This window comes from Phoenix dactylifera, chromosome 14, assembly GCF_051530095.1.
Source record: "Phoenix dactylifera cultivar Ajwa chromosome 14, Ajwa_hap1_PhDact_Kaust_v1.1, whole genome shotgun sequence".
In the NCBI taxonomy this organism is placed as follows: Eukaryota; Viridiplantae; Streptophyta; class Magnoliopsida; order Arecales; family Arecaceae; genus Phoenix; species Phoenix dactylifera.
In genome coordinates this window covers 3,563,417-3,584,061 of record NC_143203.1, presented here as the reverse complement: position 1 = coordinate 3,584,061, position 20,645 = coordinate 3,563,417, and the positions used below count along the sequence as shown (strand labels likewise).

The window sequence follows — 20,645 nt, the reverse complement described above, 5'->3', positions numbered from 1 at the left end:
AATTGAGTTGAAAGACGGTAGGGATGAATAGTTTGTGGGGTTTGAAAGTTCTAAGAGTTTTGAAAATTTTGGGAGTAGGGTTGGGCAATATTCGAAGCTTGCTGCTTCCAAGAAAAGTTTGGATGATTCCGCCATCCCGGATTATATGTTTTGGAAAATGGGTCATTACCCGGTCTGGGCTGTGTTTGAGCAGCATTGATGTGTTCTTGCACGAGTTCGGAGAATTGGGGTGCTGAAGGGCACTCATGGATAGGGTGGGATGGGCTAGAACAGATAGCACACACTTGTGCTTGGGAAGAGCTAACGACATGTCCCCCCATCATCAGTTGGTCAATCTTATGGGACAATGTATCTACCTTGCTAGACAGGTCCATAGAATGACTTATTTCACAAATGGTCCCTTTTCTTTGAGAACCCGAGGGTGCTTGACGAGGACAGGAAGCATGGTGGAGGGAGTTTTCATTGAGATTTTCAAATAATTCCCATGCTTCATGCTTATTTTTAAGCATGAAAGTTTCCCCACAAGAAGCATCAACCATCTGACGGTTTCGTTCAGACAACCCATCATAAAAGCATTGCAACTTAGGTATTTGATGATGCGGGCATTTTGGATTAGGTCCTGAAATCTCTCCCAGGTTTCATGAAATTCTTCTCCCTCAGTTTGGGAGAAGCTTGTGATGACACGTCTAAACTGGTTCGTTCTTGCTATGAAAAAGTATTTTTTAAGGAATTCTTGTTGCATTTGATCCCAGGAACGAATCGAATCGGCTTCTAAAGAATTCAGCCATTGTTTGGCTCTGTCTTTAAGGGAGAAGGGGAATAATCTAAGTTTCAAAGCATCATCAGTGAAGTTCTGAATCTTGACAGTGGTGCAGATTTCAAGAAATTCATCTAAGTGTTTATATGGGTCTTCGTTGGTGAGCCCATAAAATGATGGGAGCATTTGGATCACACTAGACTTTATTTCATATTGTACAGCTGCTACCTCAGGTAATCGAATGCAAGATGGAGAAGTGTAAATGGTGGGAGTAAAGTACTCCCTCAAGAGTTTGGGTTGTTCTTCAGCCATCTCGACAGGTGGAGCAGATCCTATGGTTCTATAAGTGCGGATTTCAGCTCGAAGGGCCCTAATAGAACGCTCTATCTCAGAATCAAAAGGTACTAATTCAGGAGATCTGAAACGACACCCTAGCATACACTTATACTCTTCTGATCAGTCAAGTACAGTCAAGCATGCACTAAAAAAGAAAAACACATAGAATCCTTGTATTTTTCCTAAAATCACTAGACAGCTCCTAACTGGTTTGAAGAGGGCACCTAAGCCTCCAACCCGGTCTAATGAACTGAGTTAACCAGGTAAGCTCCCACGTAAGTGGGGGGTCACGATGCGTTCGCAAAGGTTCCACTTAAAAACCACTTGCCTCGAACAGATGAACTGTCTCCCTTAAAGGGACAAAGCTTGCCTAGACATCAACTGAGCCACAGAGCGAAATTGGTGCAACTTTCGGTGATCTTCGTCCTATTGAGCACGAATGTCCCTAGGGGCCAACGTCTAATTGAATTTAATTAAAGTGGTAACTATGTGAGAATTGATTCACCTAATTTGGGCAAGAATCTAGTGATGAAATCCAGTTCTTATCTTGTTGGGGTGATTGCCCTTACTATGTGCGGATTAATTGGTGTATATGTATCAAGCATGCATTCACACTTTTGCTGAAATTAAAATCAAACAATCACCACAAAATTTCAGGCCAGTTGGGAATCAATTTAAATAGGAAAGGTTCAGATGTTACCAAGAGGAATTTTCCCAGCAATTTTTAAAGCAAACCTTTACAACATTCCTTTTCCAATAGTTCCCTTTTTGACCGCCCCAGATTTTCTCTTCGATTCCTGATCAAATAATACCAAAATAAAAATCAAGAATTAGTAAGAAAGAAGAAAGGGGATAATTAAAGTAACAAAAATAGAAAATATTTTTATTTTATTTTAGATATATATATTTATTTATTTTTTAAAGTTTTTTTTATATATATGAAAAGAAAAATAACTATACTAACAATCTCCAGCAACGACGCCAAAAATTGATAGTCAACTTTAAAGACCACACAATAGCACGTATCTAGTAGCATAGTGATTACAGGTATCGATCCACAGGGATTAGGGTACAGTTGCTTTTCTTTAAAAAAAATAAAAATATTTAAAAGGAAGAGTTTGTGAAGACTATTAAACTAAGCAATTTAATAAGAAATGCAATTAAAATGATATCAGTTTGGGGGATCCTAAGGCAAGAAATTCACCACTAACATCGGAACAAGTATTAATTGTATTTTAATTTATTCTTGGATTAACATGCAAATTGGCTACAAGCCTAATAAGCATTCAGATAAAAATTCACAAAAGTAATTTAGGAATAATCCATCTTTAGTTGGCATGCAATGTCTACCCTAATCTAAGGTGGCAGCACATTGCATCTTTCTTAAGCATGAACTATCTGATTTTTACTTAGTGATTATGAAGAACAGTTGTATAAACGTCATATTTAAAATCACAGAAATTAAATATGAGATAAAAGAGGATATCCATTTAAAACAATAAGTTCATACAACTCCAAGAATATAAAATTAAATACATAAAACCTGTGTCCCTTTGTTAGGGCTGCATCCGACCCTAGAGGAGAGATCAGCCCTGCATGGAGAATTGAACAGCCGCAGCAGTGGAGAAGGCTTCCATCGCGACCAGCTCTTCTTTCTTTCTTCCTCCGGCGACTTCCATCGAAGAAACTCCCTCTCAGCACTTCATTTTTTTATATGGAAAGTTGTTCCCGAAATGCCCAAACTATTCTCCCTCCTCTGCTTTTTTTTATTTCTGTGGTATTCCCCCCTTCCAAAGAGATGGGATGAGCTGGCTTCCTCCCTCCAAATAGATGATGGGATCAGCCCCCGGTGGGGGAAGAGGAGGAATGGAACGGAAGAGAATGCCCCTCAATCACGTCGACTCCCCTTTTTATAAGCAGCAAGCTCTCCCTCTCTCCTCCTCTGTTTCTTCAAATGGGTGGGAAGATAAGACTGTGGAGGCTTGATCTCCTCCGCAGATGATGGAAGATGGTTCCACGGTTGAGAAGAGCTGGCTTTGGTCCCGATGGCTGGACGGATGAAGTTGAACCACGGAATGCATTCGAGAGCTGATCGCGGGGACTGTTGACATGGATAAAGATGCAAGCTGGGAAGATCACTACCAGATAACACGCGTATAGTGACGAAGATTTCCATCACTATACCGTGTTTCCGGTTACTAATACGGAATTTGTGATCAGAGCTCCCGTCACGAAATTGGTTACAAAAACATGCCTCGCTAAATTTTCAATGACGGCGGCGATTCCCGTCACTAAACTCCGTGACAGAACCACCGTCACTAAGCCGTTATAAATCCAAGAATTAAATATTTGAGAAATTACGTATTTTCCGTCACTAACCAGTCATTGAGTTAGTGACGAAGGTAACTTGGTCACTGATTTTGTCACAAAATTCGGTCACAAATTTGGTCACGGATTTGTCACAACCTTCAGTGACAGATTTAGTCGTTACAGACATGGTCACAAATTTTGTCACTAAATTTGTCACTAATTCCGTCACTGACTCACTGAGCAAAATCAATTTTTAGAAACCAAAATTCTGTCACTAAGTTTATGTTAACTCATCACAATACTTGGTAAACAATTCAGTAACCAAATTTGGTCACTGATCACATTCCAATAATCTGGTACATTTGGTACATTGATTGGCTCATAATAAAAGAAAAATACAAGCTAGAGCCTCATCCAGTCATATGTATAAACAAAACAATGGAAGTGTTCTGCTGAAAGCTTTTCATTCAGCATCTCTCTTTCCAGAATACAACAGACATATATAAATGTCGTCAGTATATGATTCCAATGGACTGACATAAATGACTTCAACTCTGTCAACCGGTAAAGAGTCGGAACAAGAACTTGTACTCGTTCAGATAGAAAGCCAGCAGTATGCTTTGACCCTTTGCTTTTGCATTGCCCCTTGTTGTTTCATTTAACCTGTTTCATTCCATTCATCAGAGGGGCAAAAAAAAAGAGAGAGAGAGAGAGAGCATTGCCCCTTTTTGTTTCCTTTAACCTGTTTTCTTTAGCAAAGTATATCCCATCTAAAGTTAAAAAGAAAGCATTACAATTCAGTTCATAGTTACTTACAGAAATATAAAAACATGAGCAAAAGTTAAGAGTGACATTAGATGAGGGCATACCTGAGAAGCTGAAATTATTAACCGAAATTACAATAACCAATGACAACATCCATAGTCAAAGCAAAACTAAAAAAAGTTCCAAACTATAACAACATCCATATTTAAACCAAAACCAAAAGGGAGTATCCCATGATCATGATTCATCTCACTATGAATTGGATTCAACATTGGCCGAGCATTGAGTTGATTGAGTTTCATTGTAGAAACTTGAGTTTATGACATCTTCTACAATCTCATCTAACTCGGCATCCTCAACATCTACATTGAAATATTGCAATAATTAATAATAAATTTATTCAAAAAATAATAGAAATATAATTAATAAAACATATACCTTTCTTTTTCCACACCCAATCTTGAGTACAAATCAAGGCCTTGGCAATATTAAATTTAAGTGCACTACGATACTTATCAAGTACCCGCCCACCGATACTAAAAGCAGATTCAGTCCTTACAAGATGTTAATAAAGACTAATACATACTATGAAACTCTGGTCCTTGTTACCCAGTAAGCATCAATGAGTTGTCCCAGTATATTTGAGGATTTTGGTTAGCAAAAGGACTAATATAGAACTTCAGACACCAGATACTTTTAGATTTGTTTTTAGGAGATGGAATAATTGTCCATTTCATTGAGGGAAACCCAGAAAATTCCTACTGGTATCATTTCTAGCACCAATATCAAGATGTGTGACACTAATAAGTTAACCAGGGTAACAAATCTATCACTATCAAGTATGAGTATATATGGAATTGCACTTTCTATTTTTGATTGCCTATTGGAAGATGATGAAGTTTCATGATTCATACTACTGCTTTGAGATAAATAAGAATGATAAAATATATTGTGAGTTTTGTTGAGAACTTGTAATTTACTAAGAAAATTAATGCTTATGGTGATAAAGGTGAACAAGCTTTTACATGGCTACTTGAAATTCGAAATGCATGGATATTCATGTATCCTATCTTTCATTTGAAAATTAAAATTTTCATGTGACATGCATTTGAACATATTTTTGGGGACCCTGATGATGTGCTTTACTTGTTTCCTCGCAAATAGCTTGTGTTGCTGGTGGTCCAAACCGAGAACGATTGACACGACGGTGTGAACGGGGTTCCGCCTGAGTTGTCTTGGTTGGTGCTGGTTGCGCTCCACCTTCCGCCAAGGAACCTGCAAACAAGCCTTGCACCACCACCAGGGTGGTGATGGCCCTCCGACGGTCAAGTCAGAGGAGATTGGAGGAGGAGAGATGATAATCACAAGTGGGAGAGAGTGCTCTGGGAGGTATTGCTTACCCCCCCCCCTTCTCCCCCCAGCCGCATATATACCTGGCTGGGAGGTCTCTCAGGGGGGTTTGTCGTCGTGGGGCACGATAGAATGGCCACTGACATGGCCGTTACGGGGCGTCGTGGAGCAGCGCCGGGTACGGTCATGGCAGGGCGTAGTGGAGCTCCGCTTTGTACGGTGGATACAGGAGATCGTGGGCAGCATCGGGTACAGCCGTTGCAGGGAGTAGTGGAGCAGGAGGCCGCGGCGTGCCTCTGGAGAATAGCCTGTCGTTATCAAAAGATCTCCGACTCGGGGTCGGAATGCTGGATCATAGGGCAGCCAACCCGGGGTCGGGCTGCGAAGCCGGGGAGGTCCGACTCGGGGTCGGAGTGCTGGATCATAGGGCAGCCGACCCGGGGTCGGGCTGCGAAGCCGGGGAGGTCCGACTCGGGGTCGGAGTGCTGGATCATAGGGCAGCCGACCCGGGGTCGGGCTGCGGAGCCGAGGAGGTCCGACTCGGGGTCGGAGTGCTGGATCATAGGGCAGCTGTAGCTTTCCTGGATACGCGTGCCGATCACGTGGGGCATGGCGGCTCAATTCCCCCATAACAGTAGCCCCCCGCTTCCGAGCCTGGAACCAGAAGGGGAACAGGTGAAGGGAGTGATGTTTCGAGATTGCCGCCATCCTTCGGAGAGGCGCGCGCGCTTCAAGCTTCCCGCCTTCTTTATGGCGTATGGCGGTTGCTGCTGACCTGGCAACATGAGGATTTCGGCGGACATCCTTCCTTAATGGTGTCGATTCGCCTTTGGGGTGCGAGCGACCCTTCGGCGGCCAGGCGTCTTCTGGCGTCATCGAGGTGTCACTTGCCCTTTCGCCTATTTAATCGGGGGCCCTCCCCCGTCCGTCTTCTTCTTTACGGACATTTTCGAGTTTCTCCTTTGCGCTACCATTGTTGCCGCCGAAACGTTCGCTTGCTTTTCCTTTGACGCTCTCGGAGCCGTTCTTCCTCCTCTTCAAGTGAGTTTCCCACTCTTCTACTTTGAGCTCTTCATACTTTTTCTTTTTGTACTAGTGCACCCCAGTCGTTCCGGCCTTTCCCTCCTTCTTGACCCCGTCCTGACCGTAGATTGGCCATTAGGGATGGGCGAAGTGGGAGCAGATAGCATCAAGTCAAAACTGGTCGCCGAGGACTTAGACGGATTTGTGGCTCGGTACCACCTTCCCGAGGCCTGCAATGTCACGCTCCCAGGGCCTGAGGAGAGGATGTCTCATCCTCCCCGAGGGAAGATCGCCATCAATGAGGGCATCCTCCAAGCCGGGTTCCGCTTTCCCCCTTCAGACCTAGTCTTACAGGTGCTCCGGGGTTTAGGAATGGCACCGACGCAACTGGTGCCGAACTCGTGGCGTGCTCTGACGGTCTTCCAGGTTCTCTGTCGCTTGCATGCGATTCCCGCCACCTTGAACGTTTTCTGGGAGCTCTACGGCCTGAGCGGCCACCCCCAGGACAAAGGGTGGTGGTGCTTCGCAGCGCGGCGAGGGTGCGGCCTTGTCAAGGAGGGTCCTACCTCCATTCACCACTGGAAGGAGCGCTTCTTTTTCGTTGATGCAGACCCCTCCTGGAAAATCAGGGCAATCTGGGGGACGCCGGTGAAGTCCCCAATTGGCCTGTCGAAGTTGTCGAGGGAGGAATCCGAGGGCGTCGCCGCCTTGAAGGGGTTGGTCGCCGAGGGCCAGCTTCCCCCGGTGGGCCGCCTCATTTCTGAGGATACCTTGGTGAACGTCGGTTTGAGCTCGGTCCCCACCGACCGTGAGTCCGCCATCGTTTCTTTAGCTCTTTTCTTCTCTTTCGTTCCTTCTTCCTTTCGGTTTCTCAGTCCCTGACCATCCCGTCCTTCTTGCAGAGGTCGACGACGTCATGCGGTCGGTGAAGTCGAAGGCTGTTGGTAGGGCGTCCCTGCTGGAAGCAGTCCGGAGGAGAAAACGAGCTCTTCCGAGCGGGGCCCCACCGGCGAAGAAGTCCCGTAAGGAGATACCTCCGATGCCGACCGACGAGTCCGGGCCCACCGGTCAGGGAGATGTCGTGGGCACCGACCGGCAGCTGACGCTGTATCAGCCCTCCGGTGGTAAGGTTGCCGCTACTCCGGAGGTGCCACCTGAGCCTGCTCAAGACGGACGGGTCGGACGTGATCGGTCCCCAACCCGGCCTTCGACTCGGTCGGCTCCTGATGACTCGAGGAGGGACGCGCCGAGGCCCCGGCCGAGCGGGACCCTATCAATTCCTGGGGCGACCCCCGCCGCGAGCGTGATCAGCCGGACTCTTCCCCAGGCGATGGATAAGGGTAAGGCTGCAGAACCACCATCCGGCTCCGGGGAGAAATCGGGGTCTGCCTTCACTACCGATGGCGCCCGAAATCTCATCGAAACAGTGTTGCTGGAGAAGGACCGTCGGCGGGTCCGGGAGTTGGATGTCTCTGACGTCGGGGCCGCCAGCTGCGTCTGTCTCATGTCGGTGAGTGTTCTTCTGGCCGTCTTTCACCATTTATTGGCTCTGTTGTTCTCCGCCTGACTCCCTTATTTTTCCTATTTCTTAGCTCGCCCAGTACATGATCCGTCTGGAGGAGTGCTACAAGGAACAGGCGGGGCTTTTGGCGAAGGCCGAGGACCGGCTGAAAGCAATGGAAGAGGGAGGCCGGGCTGCGGCAGGCAGGACGACCGGGGACCTCGAGGCGAGGCTCCGGGAGGCCGAAGAGCGGGCACTCGGCTTCGCCGCCCTGGAGGAGCAACTGTCAGAGGCTCGGGAGCAACTCAAAGCCGCCTCGGGCCTCGAAAGCAGGGTCAAGAAGGCGGAGGAACGGGCTGAAAAGCAGTCCCGGAAGATCGCGGACTATCGAGAGCGGTGGGAGAAGGCCCAGCGGTCTGCCGACAACGCCTGCGACCGAATCCGCTCTTTTGAAGCCAAACTAGGCGAACTGGAGTCGGCCCTGGAGAAGTCATGCACGGACGTCCAAGAGCTCCGTTCGCGCCTGAAGGAAGCCGAGGCCGCTCGGGTTGCTACCGAGGTGAAGCATAAAGAGGCTCAGGCTGATCTGCTGAGGGTCTCCTCTGAGGCCGAAGGCCGGATTGTGGCGAAGGTCTTGGAGGCCAAGGCTCAGATTATGGAGCGAGCTGAGGCGGAGCTGGCCGAGAAGAGGGCGGAAATCGGGCGTCAGGCGGTAGAGGCTTATCGCCAGTCCGCCGAGTTCGCCCATGATATGTCGGAGGCAGTGCGGACCTATCGCCAGTCTGACGAGTTTGTCCATGACGCGTCGGACGCGGGGGCCGAAGCCTTCACCTTGGGCTTCGAGAAGGGCCTGGCAAGGGTGTCGGCTAAGTATCCCGAAGTTGACCTGAGCGAGATCTCCCTCCTGGACTCCTCTCCGGCGCCATCGCCTGCTGGTTCTCCTGCTGCTTCCCTACCTCCCGCGGACGAGCCCGGCGTTCCCGACTCGGGAGTTCCTCCAAGCTGACCTCTTGTACCTTCCATTGTCTTTTTTATTTTTGTATGTCGGCGTTTTGCCCAATTGTATGGGCCTCGGCCCTGAAAATTAATGCACGTTGAATATTTCTTCATCTCGCCCTCGTCCTCTTTTTTTTTTTTTAGCTCTTGGTTGCTTCTTGCTGACTTTTGATTCCCGAAGTTCTTCCGGCACTAGGCCAGGCATCCGAGGGTTAAACCTCAGGAAACTCTTCCGGCGCTAAGCCAGGCATCCGAGGGTTAGGCCTCAGGAAATTCTTCCGGCGCTAAGCCAGGCATCCGAGGGTTAGGCCTCAGGAAATTCTTCCGGCGCTAAGCCAGGCATCCGAGGGTTAGGCCTCAGGAAATTCTTCCGGCGCTAAGCCAGGCATCCGAGGGTTAGGCCTCAGGAAACTCTTCCGGCGCTGAGCCAGGCATCCGAGGGTTAGGCCTCAGGAAACTCTTCCGGCGCTGAGCCAGGCATCCGAGGGTTAGGCCTCAGAAAACTCTTCCGGCGCTAGGCCAGGCATCCGAGGGTTAGGCCTCAGGAAACTCTTCCGGCGCTACGCCAGGCATCCGAGGGTTAGGCCTCAGGAAATTCTTCCGGCGCTAAGCCAGGCATCCGAGGGTTAGGCCTCAGGAAACTCTTCCGGCGCTGAGCCAGGCATCCGAGGGTTAGGCCTCAGGCAACTCTTCCGGCGCTAGGCCAGGCATCCGAGGGTTAGTCCTCAGGGAATTCTTCCGGCGCTAGGCCAGGCATCCGAGGGTTAGGCCTCAGGAAACTCTTCCGGCGCTGAGCCAGGCATCCGAGGGTTAGGCCTCAGGCAACTCTTCCGGCGCTAGGCCAGGCATCCGAGGGTTAGTCCTCAGGGAATTCTTCCGGCGCTAGGCCAGGCATCCGAGGGTTAGTCCTCAGGGAATTCTTCCGGCGCTAAGCCAGGCATCCGAGGGTTAGGCCTCAGGAAATTCTTCCGCTCGCTGGTCGACCAAGGCTGGCGCAAGCCGAAGCGACCGGTCGGGGCTTCCGGCTAGTCTGCTCCCGGGATGATCATCGGGTTAGCCAGGCATCCGAGGCCCGAGCCTCGGGAGATTCCACTCGTTGGTCGGCCAAGGCTGGCGCAAGCCGAGGCGACCGGTCGGGGCTTCCGGCTAGTCTGCTCCCGGGATGATCATCGGGTTAGCCAGGCATCTGAGGGTTGTCAAGCCTCAGGGAAATTCCGCTCGTTGGTCGGCCAAGGCTGGCGCAAGCCGAGGCGACCGGTCGGGGCTTCCGGCTAGTCTGCTCCCGGGATGATCATCGGGTTAGCCAGGCATCTGAGGGTTGTCAAGCCTCAGAAAAATTCCGCTCGTTGGTCGGCCAAGGCTGGCGCAAGCCGAGGCGACCGGTCGGGGCTTCCGGCTAGTCTGCTCCCGGGATGATCATCGGGTTAGCCAGGCATCTGAGGGTTGTCAAGCCTCAGGAAAATTCCGCTCGTTGGTCGGCCAAGGCTGGCGCAAGCCGAGGCGACCGGTCGGGGCTTCCGGCTAGTCTGCTCCCGGGATGATCATCGGGTTAGCCAGGCATCTGAGGGTTGTCAAGCCTCAGGGAAATTCCGCTCGTTGGTCGGCCAAGGCTGGCGCAAGCCGAGGCGACCGGTCGGGGCTTCCGGCTAGTCTGCTCCCGGGATGATCATCGGGTTAGCCAGGCATCCGAGGGCCGAGCCTCGGGAGATTCCACTCGTTGGTCGGCCTAGGCTGGCGCAAGCCGAGGCGACCGGTCGGGGCTTCCGGCTAGTCTGCTCCCGGGATGATCATCGGGTTAGCCAGGCATCCGAGGGCCGAGCCTCGGGAGATTCCACTCGTTGGTCGGCCTAGGCTGGCGCAAGCCGAGGCGACCGGTCGGGGCTTCCGGCTAGTCTGCTCCCGGGATGATCATCGGGTTAGCCAGGCATCTGAGGGTTGTCAAGCCTCAGGGAAATTCCACTCGTTGGTCGGCCTAGGCTGGCGCAAGCCGAGGCGACCGGTCGGGGCTTCCGGCTAGTCTGCTCCCGGGATGATCATCGGGTTAGCCAGGCATCTGAGGGTTGTCAAGCCTCAGGGAAATTCCGCTCGTTGGTCGGCCAAGGCTGGCGCAAGCCGAGGCGACCGGTCGGGGCTTCCGGCTAGTCTGCTCCCGGGATGATCATCGGGTTAGCCAGGCATCTGAGGGTTGTCAAGCCTCAGGGAAATTCCGCTCGTTGGTCGGCCAAGGCTGGCGCAAGCCGAGGCGACCGGTCGGGGCTTCCGGCTAGTCTGCTCCCGGGATGATCATCGGGTTAGCCAGGCATCTGAGGGTTGTCAAGCCTCAGGGAAATTCCACTCGTTGGTCGGCCAAGGCTGGCGCAAGCCGAGGCGACCGGTCGGGGCTTCCGGCTAGTCTGCTCCCGGGATGATCATCGGGTTAGCCAGGCATCCGAGGGCCGAGCCTCGGGAGATTCCACTCGTTGGTCGGCCTAGGCTGGCGCAAGCCGAGGCGACCGGTCGGGGCTTCCGGCTAGTCTGCTCCCGGGATGATCATCGGGTTAGCCAGGCATCCGAGGGCCGAGCCTCGGGAGATTCCACTCGTTGGTCGGCCTAGGCTGGCGCAAGCCGAGGCGACCGGTCGGGGCTTCCGGCTAGTCTGCTCCCGGGATGATCATCGGGTTAGCCAGGCATCTGAGGGTTGTCAAGCCTCAGGGAAATTCCGCTCGTTGGTCGGCCAAGGCTGGCGCAAGCCGAGGCGACCGGTCGAGGCTTCCGGCTAGTCTGTTCCCGGGATGATCATCGGGTTAGCCAGGCATCCGAGGGTTAGGCCTCAGGAAATTCTTCCGCTCGCTGGTCGGCCACTTGTCGCTCGCCGCCCATCGGGGTTTCTCTGTGCCCAGCCGCGACCGTGTTTCTCCTCTCCTCCAAGCGTTGCCTGGGGGGAACACGAGAAGGGTATTAAACGCTAATTAATGCGTTACCTGGGAAATCGGATCGCCAGTTGCTGCTGGTGAGGAGTGTTAGTTGAGCGGCCGCGATACGCGGGTTCTTCGAGGAGGATGCGGCCTGGGCGCGAGCGGAGACACGTGGACCTAGGGGTATACGTCACCCGGATCGTCCTGCACAAAGAATGCGATTTAAGGAGAATGACGCTTAGGAAATCGCGGGGAGATACGCCTCGGGAGCCGGAACGGCTCCGGATTCAGTGCGCCTGCATTTATTGGAGCCACCCGTATCGGAACTACCAGGGGGCCGCAGCTTGGCTATAAATACAGGTGCAGGTACGATGGAATTTGCCAAGCCGGAGCTGCAGGTTGCCATGGATCGCGGACCTCCTCCTTGGCATATGACTGAGAGACTCCTGTCGAAGGAAAGGGGAGGCGCTCCCCTTACAACTTCAGCCAACTAGCCGTTTCATCTGGAATCAACAAGGAGGGTCTCCCCGGCGGAACTCCGCTCTAGGCGTTTCATCCGGGATCACATCTCCCCTCCTTGAAGTTCAGCCTCCCGGTTGAGCTCTGCGCCGGACGCTCAATCCGGGACCGCGCCTCCATATACTCTTCCCCCTCGAATCCCTTCTCTTCCCTACCACTGGGGAAGATGGGAATATCCTTTGGAGGCGGCGTTCCCCTGGGGGCAGCGGGAGCTTCTTCTGCGGCGGCTCCTCCTCTTTTTGGTGAGGTGCTGGATGGCGCCTCCGGTTAGAAGCACCCACTTCTGGTGGGACTGCAGCCGCCCTGGGTTGAGGGTTTGGGTCCCCACCTCTTCTTTACTTTCTTTACTCCCTAATTCCCCTCTGGGAATTCCTTGTAATCACACGAGCACGCCACTGTAACCAGAAATTATTGAAATGAAAAGTATTGCACCTTTTTAAATTGTCTTTCTGGCCTCGTTGTTCTACTGGTAATACATCCGCAGGTTAGCGGAATTCCAGCCCCTTGGAATTTCTCGGCCATCTAGGGCTTCCAACTGGTAGGAGCCAGGTCGGTTTACCCAACGAACTTTATACGGGCCTTCCCAATTTGGCGCTAGCTTCCCACCTTCCGTAGGTTGAGATGCCTTAGCTCGCCTCAGCACCAGATCTCCAATTCTGAAAAGCTTCGGTCGGACTTTGGAGTTGTAATATCGGGCCACCCTCTGCTGATACATTGCCATCCGTACCTGAGCCATTTCCCTTGCCTCTTCCAAGAGATCCAAGTTCCCTCGGAGTTGCTCTGAATTGGCCTCGGGTCGGTGCGCGGCCACCCGAGGCGAGGGGAGTCCGAGCTCCACGGGGGCAACGGCTTCCGTGCCATAGGTTAGGCTGAAAGGCGTCTCTCCAGTAGGAGTCCGTTGTGTGGTCCGATACGCCCAAAGGACATTCTCGAGTTCCTCGACCCAAGCTTGCCCCGTCCGGCCGATCCGCGCTTTGATACCTTGGAGGATTGTCCGATTTGTGACCTCGGCCTCGCCGTTGGTTTGGGGATGCGACACGGATGTGAACCGATGCTCGATCCCGAATTCCTCGCAGAAGTCCCGGAAGTGCTTGTTATCAAACTGTCGACCGTTATCCGAGATGAGGACCCGAGGTACTCCAAATCGGACAATGATGTTCTTCTTCACGAACTTCCGGACTTGTGCCTCCGTGATGGTGGCCAGTGGCTCTGCCTCCACCCACTTGGTGAAGTAGTCGATGGCGACAATCAAAAATTTCCGCTGGGCCGAAGCGACGGGGAATGGTCCGAGGATATCCATTCCCCATTGTGCGAAGGGCCAGGGCGCGGTGATTGGCGCCAAGGGGACAGAGGGGACTCTCTGGACGTTGGCGTGGCGCTGGCAGGCGTCGCATTTCCGCACGTGGTCCTTCGAGTCCTCCATCAAGGTCGGCCAATAGTAGCCTTGCCTCATGATCTTATGCGCCAAGGACCTAGCCCCCAAGTGCGATCCGCAGATGCCTTCGTGGACTTCGCCGAGGGCGTAGGCCGCTTCCGCGGGGCGGAGGCACCTTAAGAGGGGGGCGGTAAACGAGGTCCGATACAGCCTCCCTTCATAAAGTACGTAGTGGGCGGACTTCTTTACAAGCCGCCGGGCCTGATCTTCGTCTTCAGGGAGGATTCCTTCGGCGAGGTAGGCGACGAGCGGGTCCATCCAAGACGGCTCCGGATCAATTGCCATCACCGCTCCAGCCCCGTCAATGCTCGGGGCATCCAGGGTCTCCAGGTAGATTGCCCTCGACAAGTTGTGCGCGTCTGCGTCCACTAGGCGGGACAACCTGTCGGCCCTGGCATTTTCGCTCCTCGGGACCTGCTGAATGTCAACACTGCCGAGGTCGGGAATGAGTGTTTGCACCTTCCGGACGTAGCTCTGCATGGTCGGGCTCCGCGCCTCGAACTCCCCTCGAACCTGCCCGACCACCAGCTGGGAGTCGGTGAAGACTTTCAGACGCCGGATGCCGAGCTCCTTGGCGAGTTTGAGTCCCGCGACTAGGGCCTCGTACTCCGCCTCATTGTTGGTCACTGGAAATTCGAACCTCAAGGCATACTCGGCTATCACTCCATCGGGATTGGTGAGGACCAGCCCAGCCCCTCCACCTTCAGGGTTCGACGACCCGTCAATGTGGAGCGTCCAGATCGGGAGATCGAGGCTGGGTGTCTCCGGCGGCTTAGGTTCCGCCTCCTGCACAGTGCACTCAGCGAGAAAGTCCGCGAGTACCTGGGCCTTGATGGCTGGTCGGGGCTGGTAGCGGATGTCGAACTCACCAAGTTCTACTGCCCACTTCACCAGCCGTCCCGCATTCTCTGGATTGCTGAGAATCTGCCGCAGTGGTTGATCGGTCAAAAGGGTGACAGAATGAGCCTGGAAATAGGGGCGAAGCCTCCTGGTCGCAGTCAGCAGCGCGAAGGCGATCTTCTCAGCCTTCGTGTACCGCGTCTCGGCATCCCGGAGGACTCGGCTGATGTAGTATACAGGCTTCTGAAGTCTTGCCTCTTCCCGAACCAGTACTGCGCTGACTGCGGTTGGGGAGACCGCCAGGTAAAGGTAGAGCATCTCCCCCTCTTGCGGCTTGGACAGCAGGGGAGGAGACGCCATGTACTCCTTGAGCTGGTCGAACGCCGCATGGCATTCGGCCGTCCAGAGGAAGTCTTTTGGGCGCTTCAACACCTTGAAGAATGGTTGGCAGCGTTCGGCCGACTTTGCCACAAATCGTCCGAGCGCGGCGACCCTTCCAGCGAGCTCCTGAACCTCCTTCACTTTGGTCGGAGGGGACATATCTTGGATGGCTTTGATCTTGTCCGGGTTGGCCTCGATCCCGCGCTGGTTGACAATGAAACCGAGGAACCTCCCGGCCGAAGCACCAAAAGCGCACTTCGCTGGGTTTAGCTTCATGCGAAACTTTCGCAAGGTGGTGAAAGTCTCCTCCAGATCTGCAATGTGCTGGTCTGCATGGCGGCTTTTTACCAGCATATCGTCCACGTACACCTCCATATTCCGGCCGATCTGCTCCTTGAAGATTTTATTGACGAGGCGCTGGTAAGTGGCGCCAGCGTTCTTCAGACCGAAGGGCATTACCTTGTAACAGTACAGCCCCCGGTCTGTTATGAAGGCAGTTTTCTCCTCGTCCTGTGGAGCCATCATTATTTGGTTGTAGCCGGAGAAGGCGTCCATAAAAGACAGTAGCTGATATCCGGAAGTCGCGTCGACCAGTTGGTCTATCCGTGGAAGCGGAAAGCTATCCTTGGGGCACGCCTTGTTCAGGTCGGTGTAGTCGACGCACATCCTCCACTTTCCGCTCGCCTTCCGGACAAGTACGACGTTTGCCAGCCACTCGGGGTAGCTCACCTCTCTTATGAAACCTGCCTCCAAGAGTTTGTCTACCTCCTGGTCGACCACCCGGATCCGATCCGGGGCACAGTGTCTCTTCTTTTGCTTTACCGGTCGGTGGGTCGGATCGACGTTGAGGGCGTGAGAAACGACCTCCGGGTCGATCCCAGGTACATCGGCCGCCGACCAGGCAAACACATCTGCATTGGCTCGGAGGAATTCCACTAACCGGAGCCGAGCTTCCAAGTCGAGGTTGGCACCGACCCGGACCGTGCGGTCCGGGCGGTCTTCTTCGAGGGGAACTTCGATTACGCCCTCGGCCGGCTCCCCGTGCCGCAAGGCCACTTCGTCTCTGGCGTCAAGTGACTCGACGCTTAGGGCCTCCATGGGCTTCTTCCCTTTGAGAGTTGCTAGGAAACACTGCCGTGCGGTCGGCTGGTCACCTCGGACCTCTCCAATCCCGGCCGCTGTGGGGAACCGCATGAGCAAATGGTAGGTAGAAACCACCGCGCGAAGGGCGTTCAGTCCGGGTCGTCCGAGGATAGCGTTGTAGGCCGAGGGGACACGGACGACCAAGAACCCGAGCCGCACCGTGGCTTCTGCGGGTGCAATGCCCGCAGTCACAGGCAGCTCGATGACACCTTCGGCCGAGATAGCGTCTCCAGTGAATCCTATGAGGGGGGTGGATGTTTTGTGCAACAATTGTCGGGAAAAGCCCATCTTTTGGAAGGCCTCGTAATACAAAATATCAGCTGAGCTTCCACTATCCACAAGAACACGCCTTACATCATAGTCCGCCATAGTGAGAGAGATCACCATGGCGTCATCGTGGGGAGTCTGAACCCCCTTTACATCTTCATCACAAAAAGTGATTACATTTCCGACCCGCTGCCTCTTCGCGACGGCCACTCCTGATACTTCCGCCGAGCCCCCTGCGTTCCTCACGGGCCGAGAGCAGCCCCCAGTGATGGTGTGGATCACTCCCGCAACGGGTCGATTCTGCTCCCGAGGCTCCTGAGGGGCCGGGTCGGCTGGACGCGGGTCTGCGGGGGGACGTCGGTCGTTTACATATCGACCGAGACGCCCTCGGCGAATGAGAGCCTCGATCTCGTCCCGAAGCTGGAAGCAGTCTTCGGTATCGTGGCCGTGGTCTCGGTGGTACTCACAGTACGCCCGAGAAGGCTTCCTCCCAGGGATCTTCTTCATCTGCCTCGGGACCGGGAGGTCCTCCCGCCCCTTGACCTCCATGAGGATCTGGGCCCGGGGGGCCAGGAGTGGGGTGTACCGGTTGAAGCGTCGGTGCGGAGAACGAGGGCGTGTGGCGCCGTGGTTCCTTGCTGGTGACGGGCTTCTGCGCCGGCGTTGAGGCGTCGGGCTCCTCCTCTGGGGTGCCTCTTTTCGCCTTTTCTTCCCGGGCTTTAGAGGGGCTTCGGCGGCCTCCTTGTTCCGGTGGGAGGCTGCCTCCTCGGCGTCTGCATACTGGTTTGCCCGAGACAACAGCTCCGGGAAGCTCCGCGGCAGACGTTTGTCCAGGGAGAAGGTGAGTCTGCCCTTCCGGAAGCCTCGCTTCAGGGCTGAGAGAGCCACCTCCTGGCTCAAATTCCGGACCTTCAGTGTTGCCTTGTTGAAGCGGGTGAGATAATCCCGCAGGCTCTCTCCCTCGTTCTGCCGGACATCGAAGAGGGAGTCGGAGACCAGTCTTCGCCGGCTACTGACGGCGAAATGGCTGATGAAGAGACGGGTGAACTGGTGGAAGGACTGGATGGAATTAGCCTCCAGGCCGGCGAACCACGCCCTTGCCGGGCCGCGGAGGGTCGCCGGGAAGGCCTTGCAGAGGAGAGGATCCGATGCTCCATGGAGGAGCATAAGAGTCCTGAAACTCTCCACGTGGTCCCGTGGGTCCGCCGCCCCGTCGTAGGGTTCGATCGCCGGCATTTTGAACCCCGGCGGATTTAGGGTTCGCAGGATCCTTGAGGCAAGCGCCGGCTGGGAGGAGATTTCCAAGTCGGCGAAGGGATCTTTGGAGTGGCCCTTCAGGACCTGGAGCTGTCTGTGGAGATCGTCCACCCGCCGGTCCAGGGAGCGCGACCGGTGGGTGGGAGACAAGGAGCGGCGCGAGGGGGACCGACTGGAGTGCGGGCCCCCCGAGGACTGGGGTGTCTGAGAACGCGCCCGGGTCCGCCTCTCGTACCCCGCGCAGCTCCGATGAGAAGGTCCTGGCAGAATGGACCGCACTCGAGAATCCTCCCCGCGCCGGCGCTCCTCTCCATGGGAGAGGAAGGAGCGCGGGTTGTGAGGAAGAGGCGAGTGCTCGGGGAGCAGCGGCTCCTGAGCTCGCTGCGGCACCCGAGAGATCACACCCTGCAGATTCTGCACTGCCTCCGCGAGGGTGCGAACCTGCTGGGCTAGCTGGTCGAACTGAGCAGGTTCGACCGTCTGAATGGGAGGAGAAGCGGTGGAATGCTGCTGAGAGTGTGTTGGGGACGCAGCAGCCTCCCGGCCAGAGGCGCGAGAGGCTCCGCGACCGGAAGCATTGGAAGCTCCGCGACCACCTCGCCGTGCCATTACGATCGTTCTGAGATTCGGTGCCCTTCCTCTAGCACCAACTGTTGCTGGTGGTCCAAACCGAGAACGATTGACACGACGGTGTGAACGGGGTTCCGCCTGAGTTGTCTTGGTTGGTGCTGGTTGCGCTCCACCTTCCGCCAAGGAACCTGCAAACAAGCCTTGCACCACCACCAGGGTGGTGATGGCCCTCCGACGGTCAAGTCAGAGGAGATTGGAGGAGGAGAGATGATAATCACAAGTGGGAGAGAGTGCTCTGGGAGGTATTGCTTACCCCCCCCCTTCTCCCCCCAGCCGCATATATACCTGGCTGGGAGGTCTCTCAGGGGGGTTTGTCGTCGTGGGGCACGATAGAATGGCCACTGACATGGCCGTTACGGGGCGTCGTGGAGCAGCGCCGGGTACGGTCATGGCAGGGCGTAGTGGAGCTCCGCTTTGTACGGTGGATACAGGAGATCGTGGGCAGCATCGGGTACAGCCGTTGCAGGGAGTAGTGGAGCAGGAGGCCGCGGCGTGCCTCTGGAGAATAGCCTGTCGTTATCAAAAGATCTCCGACTCGGGGTCGGAATGCTGGATCATAGGGCAGCCGACCCGGGGTCGGGCTGCGAAGCCGGGGAGGTCCGACTCGGGGTCGGAGTGCTGGATCATAGGGCAGCCGACCCGGGGTCGGGCTGCGAAGCCGGGGAGGTCCGACTCGGGGTCGGAGTGCTGGATCATAGGGCAGCCGACCCGGGGTCGGGCTGCGGAGCCGAGGAGGTCCGACTCGGGGTCGGAGTGCTGGATCATAGGGCAGCTGTAGCTTTCCTGGATACGCGTGCCGATCACGTGGGGCATGGCGGCTCAATTCCCCCATAACAGCTTGTTCAGAAAATTATGCAGGAAGTTTCTTGTGGTCCTTTTGCAGGTTGCAGAGAGAGCGTTATTTTTATGGAACAATGATCATATTGAAAACTTAATCAAACAAAACTGCAAGGCGATTTTACCAATTATCTTCCCTGCTTTGGAGAGAAATACAAAGTCTCACTGGAACCAAGCTGTTCAGAGCCTCACGCTAAATGTTCGTAAGATATTTTCTGATCATGATCCTGGGCTATTCACGGAGTGCTTGAAGAAGTTTGAAGAAGATGAATCTAAAGAAAAGGAGATTAAGTCAAAACGTGAAGTTGTATGGAAGCGCCTAGAAGAAATTGCCGCTTCGAAAGCTGCAAGTAATGAGGCTGTTCAATCCAAAATACAAGAATTTGCTACAGTACAAGACTTTGTGTCGTTTCGATCCTGAGATTGAAAGCCCAATCCAAAATACCAGGACCATATGTTTTCAATCTTTATGATGATCAGCAACAGGGTAAAGACATATCTATCACCTACTTAAAATCTTTATAAAGCTCTTTCTACAGTAATTAAGCTCTGCAACCTCATTCTAATTTGATGGTAAAATTGAATATGTTAAGTTACCATTGATTTTCTGGAGACATAAATTAACAGCTGAAAAATATCCATTATCGTTTGGGTGGCATATCAGCCATAATCCCAGATCAAACTGGTTGTACTTAGGTGTGAAGTCCAAAACATAGGAGGGCCAAAAAGTTTCATAGCAATACACAACCAAAAAAGTAATTAGAGAGATTATAAAGAACAGCATGGAACAATAGAGCGACAGATTAAAAGAAAATAAGACTCAGATGTAGGCATTGACGACACAATCTGCAGCAATTAAAAAGCAGCTTGCCTGGATAATGGCCGAGATATCATCACTTTGAAAAATTAATAAAAACATTAAAAAATCAAAGAAAATAGATAGCTCTTGATGTGTGAGAAGGTCCTCTAAAAATGGCTAACACATGCACCATCTCCTTCTTCTGCCCTTCTCACAAAAAATAAAAAAGAATAAAATAGGAAGCTACATTTTAAGAACAAATTAATGTGGGAAGCAAGGTAAGCGGGTTGCCAACAATAAGGAGAGCAAGCCGACCAGTTTTCTTCCCTCTTCTCTTTATTCATATAGCTACAGCCAGATCCGGCAACTTCAAGACCAGGGCAACCCAAAACCCTAACCTTGGTACATGTAGCGCAAATCCTAACCACCATTATAAAATCCACCACATAATATCAGGAGAAAACGAAGAAAAACCCAAAAATCAAGAGGGAAAAGAAGGGATAAGCTCTATACTGAGAGGGAGAGAGAGACCTTGAGGACAAAATTCAACATCATAGAGAACGCGACCAATAAAGCATACAACAAAACAATAAGGTTCACATATT

General features: G+C 53.2%; 1 protein-coding gene and 2 non-coding genes across 3 annotated transcripts; 2 read left to right on the top strand and 1 right to left on the bottom strand.

The window, feature by feature from the left end:
• Positions 1-588: 588 nt before the first annotated feature.
• LOC149751302 (small nucleolar RNA R71) lies at positions 589-693 on the top strand. Its single transcript, XR_016398393.1, has one exon. It is a non-coding gene; the product is annotated as a small nucleolar RNA R71 (small nucleolar RNA).
• Positions 694-5,948: 5,255 nt separating this feature from the next.
• Positions 5,949-9,151, top strand: LOC149751301 (uncharacterized). The gene is made up of 2 exons (XM_089927223.1): positions 5,949-8,051; positions 8,134-9,151. Exons 1-2 carry the CDS (start codon positions 7,458-7,460, stop codon positions 9,046-9,048), a joined length of 1,509 nt encoding a protein of 502 aa, XP_089783349.1. The 5' UTR covers positions 5,949-7,457; the 3' UTR covers positions 9,049-9,151.
• An 11,151-nt stretch (positions 9,152-20,302) lies between these two features.
• Positions 20,303-20,397, bottom strand: LOC149751300 (small nucleolar RNA snoR109). Its single transcript, XR_016398403.1, has one exon. It is a non-coding gene; the product is annotated as a small nucleolar RNA snoR109 (small nucleolar RNA).
• Positions 20,398-20,645: the final 248 nt, after the last annotated feature.